Source organism: Mastigoproctus giganteus, chromosome 4 (assembly GCF_048544385.1).
Source record: "Mastigoproctus giganteus isolate SK-2022 chromosome 4, ASM4854438v1, whole genome shotgun sequence".
NCBI classification, from domain to species: domain Eukaryota; kingdom Metazoa; phylum Arthropoda; class Arachnida; order Uropygi; family Thelyphonidae; genus Mastigoproctus; species Mastigoproctus giganteus.
The window spans coordinates 26,140,495-26,156,774 of record NC_143578.1 but is presented as its reverse complement, the minus strand read 5'-3'; the positions used below and the strand labels follow the sequence as shown (position 1 = coordinate 26,156,774).

At 34.6% G+C, this 16,280-nt stretch overlaps 1 protein-coding gene across 3 annotated transcripts in view; it reads left to right on the top strand.

Moving 5' to 3' along the window:
- Window positions 1-16,280, top strand: part of LOC150086484 (uncharacterized) — an 88,493-nt gene that overhangs the window by 50,241 nt on the left and 21,972 nt on the right. For all 3 annotated transcript variants that reach the window (XM_090371425.1, XM_090371426.1, XM_090371427.1), the window contains 2 exons: window positions 11,094-11,186; window positions 15,347-15,628. In XM_090371425.1, coding sequence (XP_090227551.1) covers window positions 11,094-11,186; window positions 15,347-15,628 — 375 coding nt within the window. The remainder of the gene's footprint in view (window positions 1-11,093; window positions 11,187-15,346; window positions 15,629-16,280) is intronic.

Genomic DNA, 16,280 nt, shown 5'->3' with positions numbered 1-16,280 from the left:
CATTACTAACCAAAAACCTAAGCAGTATGGGAAAAGCAACAGTCACCAGCCCTTGGAAAAACATATGTAACCCCACTAAAACTACGCAGTAATGCTAAGATCAATTCCCGCCAAAAAAGTAAAAGACCAATTTCATTGGCTCCCACGTTGGGGAAGACAATATGGCTACCAAAATAAAGCAAATTACAACAATTTCAAAGTCTGTAAGGCAGAGGCCAATTTATTCATATTTTTTCAATGACTGGGTATGAGCACTAGACAAATATATAGTTGAAAACCCCTTGCTCCAAACAGTCACCCGGTGTTGCCAAAAGATGTTTGAAAGTCCTGGACACTCTAAAATTAGAGGTCAAAGACGCCAGAAGAAAATAAAACAAACAGTGAAGGAATCAATGTTAAGTGGCAGCCATGTTTGCATTATAATGTAGGCTTAAGAACGCTAAAAATCTCGGAAATTTGAAATAAATAGCACAGCGCTATTCCTTCACTATTTGACCTGAAAAATATGTCACACAACTCACCACACATTACTCTTTAGGGGACACACCAACATACTTGGGGGGAAGACCTGAAACACAGTTTAAAAATAGTAAAATCCAAGAGACTAAGAATTGGCATCCACACAAGACAGAGTCATCCACTGTACCGACTGTATACAGAAAGAACAGACAGGTGGGGAGGGGAGTTATGCTCTTGGTTAAGAAGCACAGATCCTCAAGCAATATTCCCAGTTGACTTGTGTAGCCAGTGTAATGTTGAGTCAGTTTTGTGTGACGAGCTCTGGGAAAACAAATGAGGGTAGGAGTATGTTTTAGGCCAAATTACTATAATGAGTATAATGAACAAATGTACAGATGAATAGAATGTGCTAGTAAATCAGAATCTTATAATGGGAGATTTTGTGGGTGACCAATTAACAAGTTCAAAACATTCACTGGAACTTGTGGGTTGGTCAGTCACAATAGTAGAACATATCTGGATTTATTGAATGACTATTTTCTATACCAGCATGTAAGGGTGGCAACAAGAGAAAACAGTACTTGTGATGTAAATTATTAGCAGTGCCTCTTCATTCATTAAGAATCATTAGTTAAAGAAACCACTAGGTGACAATGATCATATTTTATCAATATATGATTTATTTAAAGATATAACTACTCTCAAGGATAAAAAGAAGGGAATTTATTTTCATAATGGTTATTATGGTGGTTTTAGGCAGTTTCTGAATTACCTTCAATGGGACAAGCTGATGTTTGTTAATGACTGCAAATTCTAAATGTGAAGTGTTCAGGGGAGCAATCATAGAAATTAGTTAGTTTTTTGTACTGACTAGAGATATTTTTCAAGGTTTAGACATAAACCGTTGTCATATGAACTGATTAGACAGAGTGGCAGAGAAGAAAAATTCTTATAAATTATCAGTAATACGGAAGCTTACAGTAAGTGTAAACTGGCCTGTAGTAATGTAAAGCTTTTGACTAAGTATGCCAAGAAAGTAGCAAAGCATTCTTTGCTGACATTGATACTAGAAGAATTGGAATGGCCCACATTGATCCACTGGTTATGAATAGCATAACTACTGACAGTTCTGTTGATTGCTGACAAACCGAATAAATACAGTCAGGCCTCTCTTTAACGAACTTCCATAAAGTGAATTTTTCTATTTAGTGAATTTTTTTCAATTTCCCCCTGGTCATTACTTTGAAAAGTTTCCATATAATGAACTGATTTTGAGAGACTTGGGTAAGCATTGTTCACACCTCTGGCCTTTAGGCTATAGAATTGATGCTGTAGAAAGCCCAATTAAGAGCCATAAGCTATTAATTCTTAAGAGCACGAATTAAGAACTAAAACATTCCACAATTTAGTGGTGCTCATAAAACCTATACAACAGCTTCTACTGTATTGAGAAGTCGCACTGGTCAACTGCTATATGTCTACAACCATTGGCAAAGATTGTCATACAAATTTGTATTTCCAACATGGACATTGGCCTTGGTCAACCTGTTTTCTACTGTAAGCACCCTATTAGAGAATTAGGAGGGAGTGATTTTCCTTTATCCCAGAAATTCATCTGTTGTTTTGCAGAAATGAGTCCACACTTTCACTAAATTTCACCTGTTTGTTTACATGAGTGGTACAAGTGGTCACTAAATCAGTTTTGCTTCAGCTGCTGTGCAAGTAACCTTACAATATCTAAGAGGAACTCCTTGAGTGTAGTAGAAAAAGTGGAAGTGCTTAATAGTGCAGATCAGGGCATTAAAAAAAGAGAAATCACTTTAAAATTAGGTATCCCTGCCAGTAGTATGTCAGTCATTCCATAAAACTGTTTGAGGAAATGGGACCCAGTCAAAAGCGTGTGAAAGTGTGCTTGTATGAAGATGAAGCTGTTTTTAAGTGTGTGAAGTTTGATTCAAGACAAAAAAAAAATGCCGATATCAGAGCCATTAATAAAAGATAAGGCTATGGAGTACACATTTTCTGGGGCACAAAACATTCTAAGCCAGTTCTGGTTGACAGGACAAATTTAAAAAGCGCCATGGCTTATTCAAAAAAGTTATTTCTGGTGAAAGTGGAGTTGTAATTGAAGAAGACTGTACCCATTGGAAAGAAACAGTTTTGAAAAAATTATGGAGGACTACGAGCCAAAAGACACATTCAGTGTCAATGAAACATGGTCTATTTTTTAAATGTTTGTCGAACAAGATTGATTTTTAAAGCTGATAAGTGTATAAGTGGTAAAAATAGTAAGGCGAGAATTCCAGTCTTGGTTGGTGTAAATATGGCTAGCAATGAAAAACTGAATCTTTTGGTAATAGACAAAAGTAAACGATCTCGATGTTTCAAAGGAGTAAAGTCATTAGAATTGGACTACAATAAAAAAATCTTGGATGACAAGTGAAATTTTTGATCAGTGGATTTTAAATTTTGATAGAAAGATGACAAAAGAAAACAGAAAAATAGCATTGATTGTCGATAACTGCCCTGGCCACCTTCACTCGGTAATTTTGAAAATTACAGCTGTGTAGTCTGTTTTCTTTCCTCCGAATACCTCATCTAAACTGCAGCCAATGGACCGAGGCATTATCAAGAATGTGAAAATGCACTATGAAGGCGCATACTGAAAAAAAATTATACTGAGAATAGAAACCAATCAATCTATAAATTCTCTATAGATTTATGGTGTGTGTGTGTATCAGAGTTGGCGAAGGTGTGGAGTCAAGATGTGATGGAAACAGTGATTAAGAATTGTTTTGCAAAAGCAGGTTTTGCTAAAATGCCAATTAACAGTGATGAGAGCAATGAAATTATACTACAAGATATTGAGAAATCTTGGAAAGAACTCCAAGCAAGAGGTTTGATCAGTGGAGAAATTGTTCTTGACAAAATTTTTAGGAGTTGATAATGATGCCATAGTAGCTTCATTAATGATGATGCCAAGTGACTTCAATGTTTTTGAAAGTATTCAAAGAACTAGTGACAATGTTGATGATGAGTTGGATGAAAATAAGGGTTGGATGAAAATAAATCTTCCAAACATGAAATGTTGGCAACATTTGAAACTTTGCCTCAAAGCCTTCAAGTGTGAAGAAAATGTGCCAGAAATTATATTTGAGTGTTTAAACAAATGTGAACATTTTCATGAATAATGTACAGTAAAATCCAGTGTACAAAAAAAAAAATAAATAAATAAAAAAATATTTTATGAAATAATTCTTAAGTGTACTAAAGTGTACTCATAATGTAAATAGTCATTTCTTAATATGTTTCTATTAATAATTTAATTATTTTAATGTTAGAAAATTTATTCATTCCCACTTATTTCTGATTTATTTCCCATCTTTTACTACATTTCTGAATGTTGAATTATAATATTTTTCATTGTGGCAAAGGTCATATTTCTTTATAACTAAATTTCTCTTTAAAATTTTGTTACATAGAGGTCTGACTGTATTTTGCATCACATTTACACATGAAGTTTTTAGGATTTGGATACTAGAAGTATATCAGGTTATAACAGTAAACTGTGATTTTATGGTAATTGAGAAGGAAATTGGAAGAAGAGTTGGTGGTACTAAAAGTAAATAAGCAACCTGGGCTGGTAGAATCTACCGAATTATATTAAAAGAAGCAGTGAAAGAGGTAAGAAAACCTTCAGCCGTAATTATGGGAGCACACTTGGACTCAGGGAAGGTCCATGTGCACTGGAACTGAGATCTGCATATCTCGTGTTCACAAATGGTGGGAGGGGAGGAGTTAAAAAGTGAAGTAAAGTAGTAGTAAAGGAGTTAAAGAGCAATTACTGTCCTCTAACGTTAACTTTGTGCTGAGGAAAATAATGGAGTCTGTGTTTAAAGAAATAATGCAGGACACTTTGACAAGAATGCAGTTATATCACAGTTCAGATTTGTAGAGGGGGAAGGGGAACCTTCTGACCAATCTGATTAGTTACTGTGATGTAGCTACAGAACTAGATACAAAAAATAATGTTGATATCATATACTTAGATTTCAATGACACTTCCACAAGTATGATTGCTGCAACCGGAGGCATTGTGGCAGTAGGGACATGTTACTGCTACGGATGAAGGAGTGGCTGAATGGTATGAGGCAGTGATCGTTAATGGCTGCTGCTCTTCTTGGTAGTCCTTCAGGGTTCATTGCTGGGCCCCTTACTGTTTTCATTATTTATTAACAATGTTAATGAATGCACATCAAGTTTTAGCTAAATTTGTCAATGATAAAAAGTAATCAGGATATGCTACTCCAACAAGACCTAGAAAAGTTGGCAAATGGACTGAGAAGTGACAATTGAAGTTTAATATTGACTAATACAAAGTGCTGAATTTGAGTAACAATAATCCCAAAATAACATACCAATGGGGTGGTATCACTCAGTACAGTAAATGCTGATTGTCAATACCAGTAAGACTATTCATTGCCCTTAGATCTTCAGTTGAATGGAGAAAATCTAGGGGTAATTGAATAGTCTGACAGATCAGTGTTCTGAGCATGGGGATGGGCTGCTAGAACAGCTCATGGGGTTTGTTTATTGATATACAGGAATTTTCCACTGGGGACAAGAGCTAATTATCCTGTTGTATAAAGCAGTGGATAGGCTGCATCTTGAGTATCACAAACAAGTCTGGAAACTCCATTTAAAGAAGGGTTTGTTGATTTGTTGGAATGGATACAAAGAAAAGTGACAAGATCAATTAGGGCGCAGAATACTACTTTTACCAAGAAAGATTTCATTTCTGCAATTTACAGCTTCTAGTAACTAAGTTCCTAAAAAAATTTGCTTTCAGCCAGAGAGTAGTTGATTGCTGGAACAAACATCTGATGTTGTTAGAAATAGTTTGAATAAATTTAAAGAATCATTTAATCCATAAGATGTCATTTCAGAGGTGATAACTAGCAGCATGTCAAGTGACAGATTACTATATCTGTACATGCATGTTGTGTTCTTAACAATTCATTAAAATATCATTTATTGACTGAATAAAGCATTTGTGCAATTACTTTTATAAACTAATAAAATCAAATATGGTAAAACCTATTTTATTAATAAAAGTTGTCTCATCAGTATTTTATATTTCATAAGTTAAAAGAAGTTTTAAGGATAAAGTGATATGAAAATAGCCACAGAAGTCTGCACATCATTCTGATTTTGTTAAGAAAATATTAATATTCACAGATAAAATATTTAAAATTGTTAACAGTTACTTAATTTTTAATCAACAAGAAACAGTAGAGAATTGAGTAGCTGGACTGATGTAGGGATGGTTTGTAACTACCAGCTTTGTGTTCAAGTTGAGTTATTCAAAATTAATATGTTTAAAGAAATGGTTCACATAGAATCAATGTTGACAACTCTGATGGGTAAATTTTGTGGTGATCTAATATAAAAAGATTCTTCCTCATTTTCTCTGAGGCATCTGTAAAGTATTTTTGAAAATCTAGCTTATGATTGATTTATTTGCAACGTCATTAGAGGTTATTGATAGAGGCTGTTATTAATGCTAATGGATCCTGCTGCTGTGGCTATTTTGTCACCAGTGCAGCATTGTAGGGAATCACTAGATGGAGATCTTTGGGGGGGGGGACATAATTATGCTATGCAAAAAAAAAAACTGTTTTTTATCTATCAGTTTGTTGATATAACTAAGAGGGTGGTTATATAGTAGGGAATCACTAGATGGAGATCTTTGGGGGGGGGACATAATTATGCTATGCAAAAAAAAAAACTGTTTTTTATCTATTAGTTTGTTGATATAACTAAGAGGGTGGTCATTCTTAAAAGTGAATTTCAATTCTAAAGGCTGTGTGTGCTTTTGTTCAGTGCTTATCATTATCTCAGTCCTGAGAGCCCCAGCACTGAATTTGACTGCCTGCCTTGATATAATTGAAATGATTTGAAGTAAAATGCAAAACCTGTATCAGTTGATTTCTGGGTTGAAATGTTGAGGGTATATTTATGTGTGGAAATTAGAATGTAGAGGCAAAATAAGTGATTATTAGTTTTCATTTCTGTCTAAAAGTTGATATTGGGATGTTGGTTGTTAAGATACTGATGCAAGGGGGAAGAGCTGTTGGGGCTGTGTTCCCAGCCCCAACAGTTCTTCCCCCTTGCATTAGGGTATAGTGTTCATACCATGTCCCTCGTTTAGGCTTTTGAGTATGAATAGTTCCCGACTTTATGGGTTAATTTGTTCCTAGTGTGTGCTTGTAAAGCAGGAATTTATTTCCCATAGATGTAATGTTCAAAACAGGTTAAATGGATGGCAACAATGAAATTTGACCATAGTAATGTCAAGTAATTGACATTACTATGGCTTGATTTTAAGGGTAAGTAATGCCTTTAAAATCAAGCAAATTATAATAAAGGCATTATTTATGTCATACAAATCTTAAAGAATGTTTATTTTTTATTGTCATGCTATGCTCCTTGCACACGATTGTTATGCCAACCAGCTCTTTTTTTTTATAACGATCAGACTATCCACTTCTTACAGGAAGTGGATGGTTTGTAAAGGGAAAGTCTTGTCTGACAAATTTGATTGGATACTATGATATGGTTACAAAGGAACTGGATGCAAAAAATAATTTTGATATCATATACCTGGATTTTAGGAAAGCTTTTGATACTGTTGTGCATGGAAGACTACTGTACAAATTGGAGCAGTATGGTATTAAGGGAAAGTTGCTACAATGGATAAAAGAGTGGTTGAAATTACAGAGAGTTGTAATCAGTGGATGCTGCTCTTTGTGGACTAATGTTATTAGTGGAGTTTCTCAGGGTTCAGTGTTGGGCCCACTGTTGTTTTGTATATTTATCAGTGATATTGATGAAGGTGGACAGATGAAATTCACGAGTTTGTATATCAGGCTTCATGTCCAAGTTTTCAGATGATACAAAGGTTGGCAGGGTTGTTAATGACAGTAATGGCAGTGTGCTACTGCAACAGGATCTAGAAAAGTTGGGCAGATGGGCTGAGAAGTGGCAACTGAAGTTTAATATTGACAAATGCAAAGTACTGCATATGGGTAGAAGTAACCCCAGAGAAATGTACCAACTGTTGTTCTACACTTAGGGTGGTAGAAAATGAAAAAGACCTGGGAGTAATTGTGCAGTCAAATATGAAGTTTTCTGAGCAGTGCAGACAGGCTGCCAGAGCAGGTCATGGGGTATTGTCAGTGATATACAGGAATTTTGCTAGTAGGGAAAAGGAGGTGATTATCCCTTTATATAAGGAAATGGCCGGGCCACACCTTGAGTTCTTCGTACAGGTCTGGAGGCCTCATTTTAGGAAGGATGTAGAGTACAGAGAAGGACAAGATTGGTGAGGTGAACAAAGGGGGTCCTCTTACCAAGAAAGGCTTAAGTTCTGCAAATTGCAGCATCTGGAGACTAGGCACTTGCGAGGTGATCTGATTGAGGTGTATAAGGCCTTGAATGGGTTGAGCAGGCTCAATTCTGATGGGATTCCTCCTCTTGCTGAGATTACGAACCTCAATGGGCATAAATTCAAATTGAGAAAGACAGTTGTAGAATGATGTGTGAAATTTGCCTTTAGCCAGCGGGTAGTTGATTGCTGGAACAAACTTCAGTCTGTTGTTGTGGAAGTTGATAACTTAAAGAAATTGAAGGAGGAACTGGACAAACTTTTAGAGGGAATGGATGTGTGATGGATGATGCTACATAAGCTTGCTTTCTTGCAACACATGCCTCTTCTATTACTACCTTGAAAGTTTATTCACAGTTGAAAGTTTCTTCTTTATGAATCTCAAAAATGGATAAAGCTCCTGCACAAATAGTAGCACAGATATCAGGCCTATTTGTGCCTGATATCTATTAAAAAGTTTCTCTATTTGAGGAATAAAGCTGTCAACTTCTTTAGTATGTAACCATGTAGACTGCACAGGTTGTGCATTTTTAGCTTCCTTTAAATATATTTCTTTATCCTTTAAAATTGTACTCACAGTTGAAGTGCTTAGGTAATATTTTGCACAGAGATCTTTAACAATCATTTAGACTGCATGTTTACTTACGATCTCATATTTTGTTTCCAATGTTTTTCCCATTCGCTATTTCTTTTTATTAACATCACTCTCTATAGTATTACTTCATTATGGACACTGTACAGTAGGCGCCTCTGTAGCCAGGTGGGAAGGAGCAGCGGTGCGTAGCACACACTTCTTGATTAGACCGGGGTTCGAGCCCGTCACCACCAAATACGGAGGATGCAGAAAGGTCAGGGAATGACCACCGCATATCCCGGAGCAATATGGCCTTAGTTGCTAATGCTCCTAAAAACCAAATAACTAACTAACTAACTGTACAGTATTAATAAGGGGGATAAATTTGAAATAAGACAAGACAGCGAAAATGAAGAGCAACACAACCATTCTTTGTATTGTCAGCTTGGTAACTGCTTTATGTTATGTGAGATGTTCTTATCTGCCTGAACAAACAAACAAATGCATGCATGCATAGTAGTACTGGGGGGGGGGACCCCTAGTGCCATCGGACAACTAATACTAGTATTGTAATGCTAGGCATGTTACGCGCATGGTTTAAAATGCCATATTTATGCATGTTTAGCATTTATTTATTGCAATTAATGTTTATACTTTCGATTTTGTTGATACTTGATACTTGAAAAAAAAAAAAAAAAAAAAAGGACTCGTAAAGTGGAAACTACCTGTACTCTAAGTAATGGCAGCAGAGTTTAGATTCTGCTATGGAGATGACTAGCAGTGGGAAAGGAGGATTTCTTATGCAAGGGATAGTATTCTGTTATTTGGTGCCCTGGAAGGCAAAATATTGCTTGGCAACGTAGTTAAGTGATTTAGTCTGGATGTCCTGTTTTAAGGATGATATTCTGGGAAAATTTGAGAAGAACTTGGTTGTATCACAGTTAGCTGCAGCAAATTACGTGTTCGTAGTTTGTTGCAGAAATAAAATTGTGAAATAAAATCCAGGAATAAAGTGCTAAAATTCAATCAATAGTCCTTATTTCCTTTTGAAATTTTAGGTTCTGTAGGATTATTTTTTTATAAATGTTGCTGTTAATAGCTTTTAGAGGAATGTGATTGTTTCATTTTAGCATTCTAATTAGATGGTCTTTCTTGGCACTTCTGTTTTCTTCTGTTCTTCAGCTGCCCCCTCCCTTTTTCCTGTAGTCATCCTAATATGATCCTATGCCACTGAAATAAAAATTTTGACTGATTCTAACTCCTTTGAGTCCTCCTATATCTCACAGAATTTCCTCTCAAAAATAACTGGATTTTTTTACATCCCGAAATATGAGGCATCTCATGAATTTTGGTCAGCTGAATCCATGTATAAAGTCAGATATTGCCTAGCACACAGAGAGAGGAATGCAGGTTATACTTATTGAAAATTTTAACAGGTATTACAATGAATGGACTTAATGTAGTCAGTTAATTTTTTGTTTGCTTTTTCTTTTGTAATGATTAGGGGCCTCTGATTTCTGAATTTCCAGAACTAATTTTCTTTAGTTGTGCTTATTGCTTGATGTGCAGTCAGTTGGTAGTATATCTATTGTTTATCTAATACCTAGACTGACACATACCATGTCTTCTCCCCAGTAATTTTATTTGTTTCAGTTCACTATACAGAATCATTCATTTGCATATAAAGTTACTTGTCATTTCCCTCAGTTAGGTTAGTATGAGTCCCAGGATGTTCAATGACTCAAATCAGTGATTCAGTTAAATTCCTCACTCAATGGCCACTAGTGCTAATGCTGAATGAAGATTTATTTCAAATTGACTCAATGACTCAAATCAGCTGAAAGACTTGCTATGCTCATCCCTGTATGCATTGCCACAAATTGTAATTGGCACAAAAGTTAAAATAATGTGTCTTTTAAGTGGAATTGGTATTAAGAATACCCACAGAAACATTGGAAATAAAAATAGGGAACCATCTTTCTGTTGAAATATTCATGTAATAAGATTAAATGTGTCTGATGCAACACAAAGTAAATATTAGTTACCATTATTTACTTTGTGTTGGATCATTTACAGACACACTTAATTTTAACCTTTAACTATGAGTTAAAAGTTAAATTTAACAGCTCCATTAGAAAATTTATCAAGATATTTGTCTATTGGATGGGGAGGTAGGAATAAGTACACATTCAGTTAATTGAATTATTCTTTGCTTTAAGCCAGAGATCACAAGTTAGGTGTAGCAAAATTCTCAACATTCACTATGAATTCGAGATTTAATATATGAATGTTGGTATTTAACAGCTATAGCTTCAAAGGAATTAATTCTGAGTTCCAGGGTCTTAAAAAAAAAAAAACATTTGGGAAGTAAACTCTGCCTCCCCTCTCTTCTGTTCTGTTTTAAAGTACTACAGAAAATAAATCAAAACATTGTATGATGCAAAGCACTAACAGAAAATCATATTTACATTATAATGAACATTAACCAGAATGCACTGGAAAAGGAACAAGTGCCACGCTCATGCCATAATGTCATTTAGAAATAAACTTGTCATTGTTCATTTTTGTCAAAAAGTGGTTATTTGTAAAGCTAACCCTAAAACATTTTTTTAGCACCTGGATTTCTTCCTGGTCAGCCAGCAGTGATGCCACCTACAGCTGTTGTACCTGGAATGGTACCACCACCACCTGCACTTGGAATTCAGGGTATGCAAATTTCCTCAGAATAAAATTAAATTGTTACTGTATTTGTTTATAAAAATTTCTCTATTTGATGAACATTTATTGAATAAGATAAAAAGTTTGGTTATCTTATTGACAAAATATTCTCTACACATATGTAGAGAATATTTTGGCATGCTCCATGCATTCCATATAATAGGTAGAACCAACAAAGTTCCTGGTCCAAATTTTTTTTAATAAAAATAATATAAAGATGATTCATACAGCTTTTCAAATTATTACCTTAACTATTTACGATAAAGTGTTTTAGAGTTAGTAAAGTCCTTTTTGAAAGTTCATTGATTGAGTTTAGCTGCTGTAATCTCTGCTTCACTGTAAAAAATATCATCCCTTTAATAAGTTATTTAGTTTTGGGGTGAATAAAAGTTATGTGGTGCGAGATCAGGTGAATAAGGAAGATGCAAGACAGTTACAGCACATTTGGAACAGTATATTATTCAGAAACTAGATTAGCCATGCCGAATATTTTGCCAAAACTGTTTCAGAGAAGAAAAAGATTAATATTGAAGTAATTACAAAACCTTTCCCTTGGCTCCCTTCATTGCTAGTTAAGGTGTCAGTGGAATGGACTCAGGTAAAAATGCAGTTTGATAATTTTTTACATGTCTGACTATATCATCCTTTAAAAAAATTACAGTTATTGCACAAAAATTATTTGTACCTGGAAACTGCTACATAAAATTGTCCATGAGCAAAAATTCCAACTTTGTTGGTCTGACCTTGAAATTGTTGATTGTGATGACAAAGGCTAAGAAATTGTGTTCTCTTCAAAGTAAATGGCGAGTAGTTTTGCTGGAAGCTAAATAAATTCTTGGGATTGGAAAATTCCAGAAGAGGGGACATAAGCAAATTGTTATATAGATTGCCACATGACAACCAGCATTGTCTGGAGTTATTTCTAATTGATCCTTGCCTGCAGATCAGGTCTCTGCCTTCTGATTGCATTTCCCAAGTGCTTAATAATTATAAAGTATGGAGTCATACTAACACTATGACCTCCTGATATAAATTCATAATGAATTATGCTTTTATCTTTGGGATACATGAGAAACTTACATTAAAAGAAATGAGATTCTGTCTATGGTAACTCCATATTTCATCTCCTGTCACTACATTTTTAGAAATTCTGAGTCACAACCACAAACGCTCCATTCCACTTTTCAGTTTGAAACCCTGCTCTGTACAAACAGAAACCAACTTCTCAAATATACAACACTAGTTAAAAAGTTTGAAGACAGAGACCTCTACTATTACAGGTAGTAAACAGTTAAGGAGGAACCAAGCTTCCCAATTGCAAAATCAGTGGACATGCTATAAGATGGAAGTCTGCTTAGACGGCCTTTATGCAAAATGTAGTTGAAAGCTTTAGAAATGTTGAACTTCTTCAGTTTTTCTTCAATTTTATGGAACAGTAGAAAATTTTCTTAAATTTTTTTCACTTTTCTGGAATTTGTCCACAGTTTGAGTAATATAAGCTGAGATAACACTAGTAGATGAGCAGTGATGGATGGAATCCATATTGGTGATCGGTAATCAAAAAGGTTTAATGTAAAAGATGCAGTTAATGAATTTAAAATAAAAATAAATTTCCTATTTATTTTCTGGGATAATCACATAAGGTGAGAGGAGTTCACAAGATAAACTACAAGAGTCACTCAAAGCACAGGCACTTTTGTACCCTTGAGCTTGACCATTCAGATTTCCCCATTACTGTAGAGGGGATTGTGGTAAGCAAAATTGGATGATAATTTGAAGGTAGGAATTTGTTACCCTTTTCAAGAATAGCAAGCGAAGAAATGCTATCAGAAATTGGAAATTCCTTTGCATTTAGATGGGTTCAGGATTCTGATAATGTCTGTGTCAATCAGAAAAGCAAGGATGGAATGATGTGTTTGGTATGATAGGAGAAGATGAACAGCTCATTGTCTGGAGTAGGAGGAAAAGTAAGATGCTTATAAATCAAATTTAGTTAATGATGTTTAGAACCATTAGTACAAAAGATGAAGTAATAAAGTTTAAATGTATTAATAACTAGTTTACAATTATTGCAAGCTTTAGTATAAGCAGATAAAGAGGCTTGAGATTTGTATTCAAATCTGTTGTACTTTATTCTCATGTTGAATAGCTATTATTTGTTTGAAAAACTATGTTGTCTTTATTTTTGTGTGTACATGTTAACTTTATTAAATTTTATTGCTTCTTGATGCTGATAATGCATCAAGTGAAAAATCTTTATTCACCCAATTGATGATAGGCAGGGAAAAAAAAAAAAAGAAAAACATGGATTTGTGATGTCTATGAACTAGCAACACTAACCCCAGCCCGAAATAAAACTCAGCCATGGTGTTAAAAAAAAAAAAAAAAAAAAAAACCATCACTCTAGACAAGACTTGAACTGAGTCTTTTCCCACATGGTTTGGAAGATGGCAGTCATAGGTGGCCTTAATAGCAACAAAACTATTAAGTTGTGCCAATTTAAACTAATGACTGAAAACATTGAAAGAAAGGATAAATAGCTGCTACTTTTGCCAGTTTGGGAGTACAGCTGAGCAGAAAAATTTCATAAGTCACTACTGTAGTCGTACAGTGAAGTAAGATAGGAGCTGTGGATCACATTAATGAACTAGATGTGGGTGGGTATCATCAACTAGATGTGAGTGGGCTTTACTCAAATTGTATCAGTCATGAGTGATCTCTGATTGAGATTAGCTGACTTTTCTCTGGAAGGATTGTCTTGTGGAAAGCTACTACTGTTAGTATTATGCTGAGGAAACTAAATTGTGTGGATGTTTCTTTGGAGGCTGCTGTTAAATTTAGTATTAAGTGTACTGCTATTTATGCCCCCCCCCCCCCCCAAAAAAAAAAGATTTAAACTGAACTTGGTTTCTGTAAGCTTTCTTTTTAGTGTAGATTCTTCCCGGGCTATCCAGGAAATGCTGATTTTTATCTCGCCTTGCTCTGCATAGTTTTTTTAATGTTTTAAATGCCAAATATTTATTATACAAATCAAAAATTAGGTGATTAAAATTTTGGAGGTTTGCTGTTTTCACCCTTTTTCATTTTTCTTTTTAAATTTAAATGATGCAGTAGTATACTGCCAATTTAAATATGTTTTGATGTTTAAAAATGTGTACACATACACGATGTTTCAGAAGTGTGTATAAAATTCTGGAATGCAATCTAGGGTCCAAAATAAGAATAAAAAACCTTGTGTGCCCTGTACACACGAAAGATGTTTTATGTGAAAATATCTTTGAAGAAAATCGGAACCGTTTTAAAATTGAACAGCTAGAACTGAAGTTATGAACGATGTAATGATGTAAGCGTGAGCAGAAAGCTCACGCCTGCTACTTACTTTACCGAATCAATGTTGGTGACTGAGTTGGTAATTTAGAAAGTAGCAAATCAATGTTAGTGACTGAGTTAGTAATTTAGAAAGTAGCGAATCAATGTTAGTGACTGAGTTAGTAATTTAGAAAGTAGCGGGCGTGAGCTTATGCTCACACCCGCTACTTTCTAAATAACATCTCGCATACTTGCTAAATTTTATCACATTTTTGTTGCCAATCGGTTTTACTTCAGTCTGAAATATTTAGTATGAATCATGTAACATTTTATGCTCACGCCCGCTACTTTACTGAATCAATGTTAATGACTGCATTAGTGTTGTTTAGGATGTGACATAATTTGCATCATTTTTGCAACAAATTGGTTTCACTTTAGTCTGAAATTTAGTAGGTGCTGCCAAAGATGTTTTCACATCAAAAAGTCACATGGGTCCATTTCTAAAATAAAAAGAAAAAAATAAATAATGAGAAGAAACAAATGTGTATCTAGTAAAATGTTTATTTATACTAGGTAAATGTCTTTTAAAAATTTTTTTTTTTTTATAATTTTATTATTTAACTATTTGGAACTCAGTAGCCATTTTTTGATATTCAAATAACCATAGTCTGTAAATATTCAGAATTGGAAACACATCTTTGTTTGCTTATTTTGAAAACCCTAGAATGCATCCCAGAATTTTTTCCACATACTTTTGATAAATCCTGTGTATATAATTTGTTTTTTAATATTTTTTACTTTCTAGTTTATTACATTTAGTGTCTTCTTTGATAATTTAGCAGTCCCAAGACCTGTTCCTCCGCCTCAAGGAATACCACCTTTTGGCCCTAGGCCCAGATTTGGACCATCTCCTGTGCCACCAGTAGGACCTCCCACAGCTTTTCCTCCAAATATGATGGGTCCTCCTAATGTAAGAGGACCATGCCCCACTTTTCCATCAAACATGCGTATGCCCAATGGACCACCAAATATGTTAGGATCTCGACCTTTATTGCGTCCGAATAAAATGGGCCAGAATTCGTCATTTCCTTCGGGTCCTCCTGTATCTTCAAGTATATTGGGTAAATTTTGTTAATGTGTTTGGTTTTGCCTTTAATGGTTTTGGCTTTAATGGTAATAGGAAAAAAAATAAATTGCATTTCATGATTTGCACCTAATTTATTTTATTATATATTATTTTTTATATTATTAGTGTGTATGTATTTTTTTTTTTATCCTTTTATAGTACAAAAGACTAATCCTTCCATAAATTGGGAATAACTGATTTATCTTCTCTGTCTTTAGATCCTAAATAAAAATATAAAAAATTCATTGGGGTCTACTAAGCATTCATGTAGTCATGTATATAATCTTTCTTTTTTCAAAACATTTTATTATTATTAGCTGAGAAATACATATTAAAGTGTGTGTGTGTGTGTGTGTGTGTGTGTGTGTGTGTGTGTGTGTGTGTGTGTGTGTGTGTGTGTGTGTGTGTGTGTGTGTGTGTGTGATGAACAAAAAACTGGGCATAAGAAATTCATATTCTTAGGGTGATATTGACTGCAGAAAATGATTTTAGTAGCAAAAAAAAGGCATATATTATTAATGGACTAAATAATAGCAGACATTGCTGTTAACCACTTAGAATTCATCTTAAGCTATCTGTAGGGAATGTGCGAGGATAGTTATCAAGCATTGGCACATTCTGCAACTTGTCTGTACACATGGTAGTCC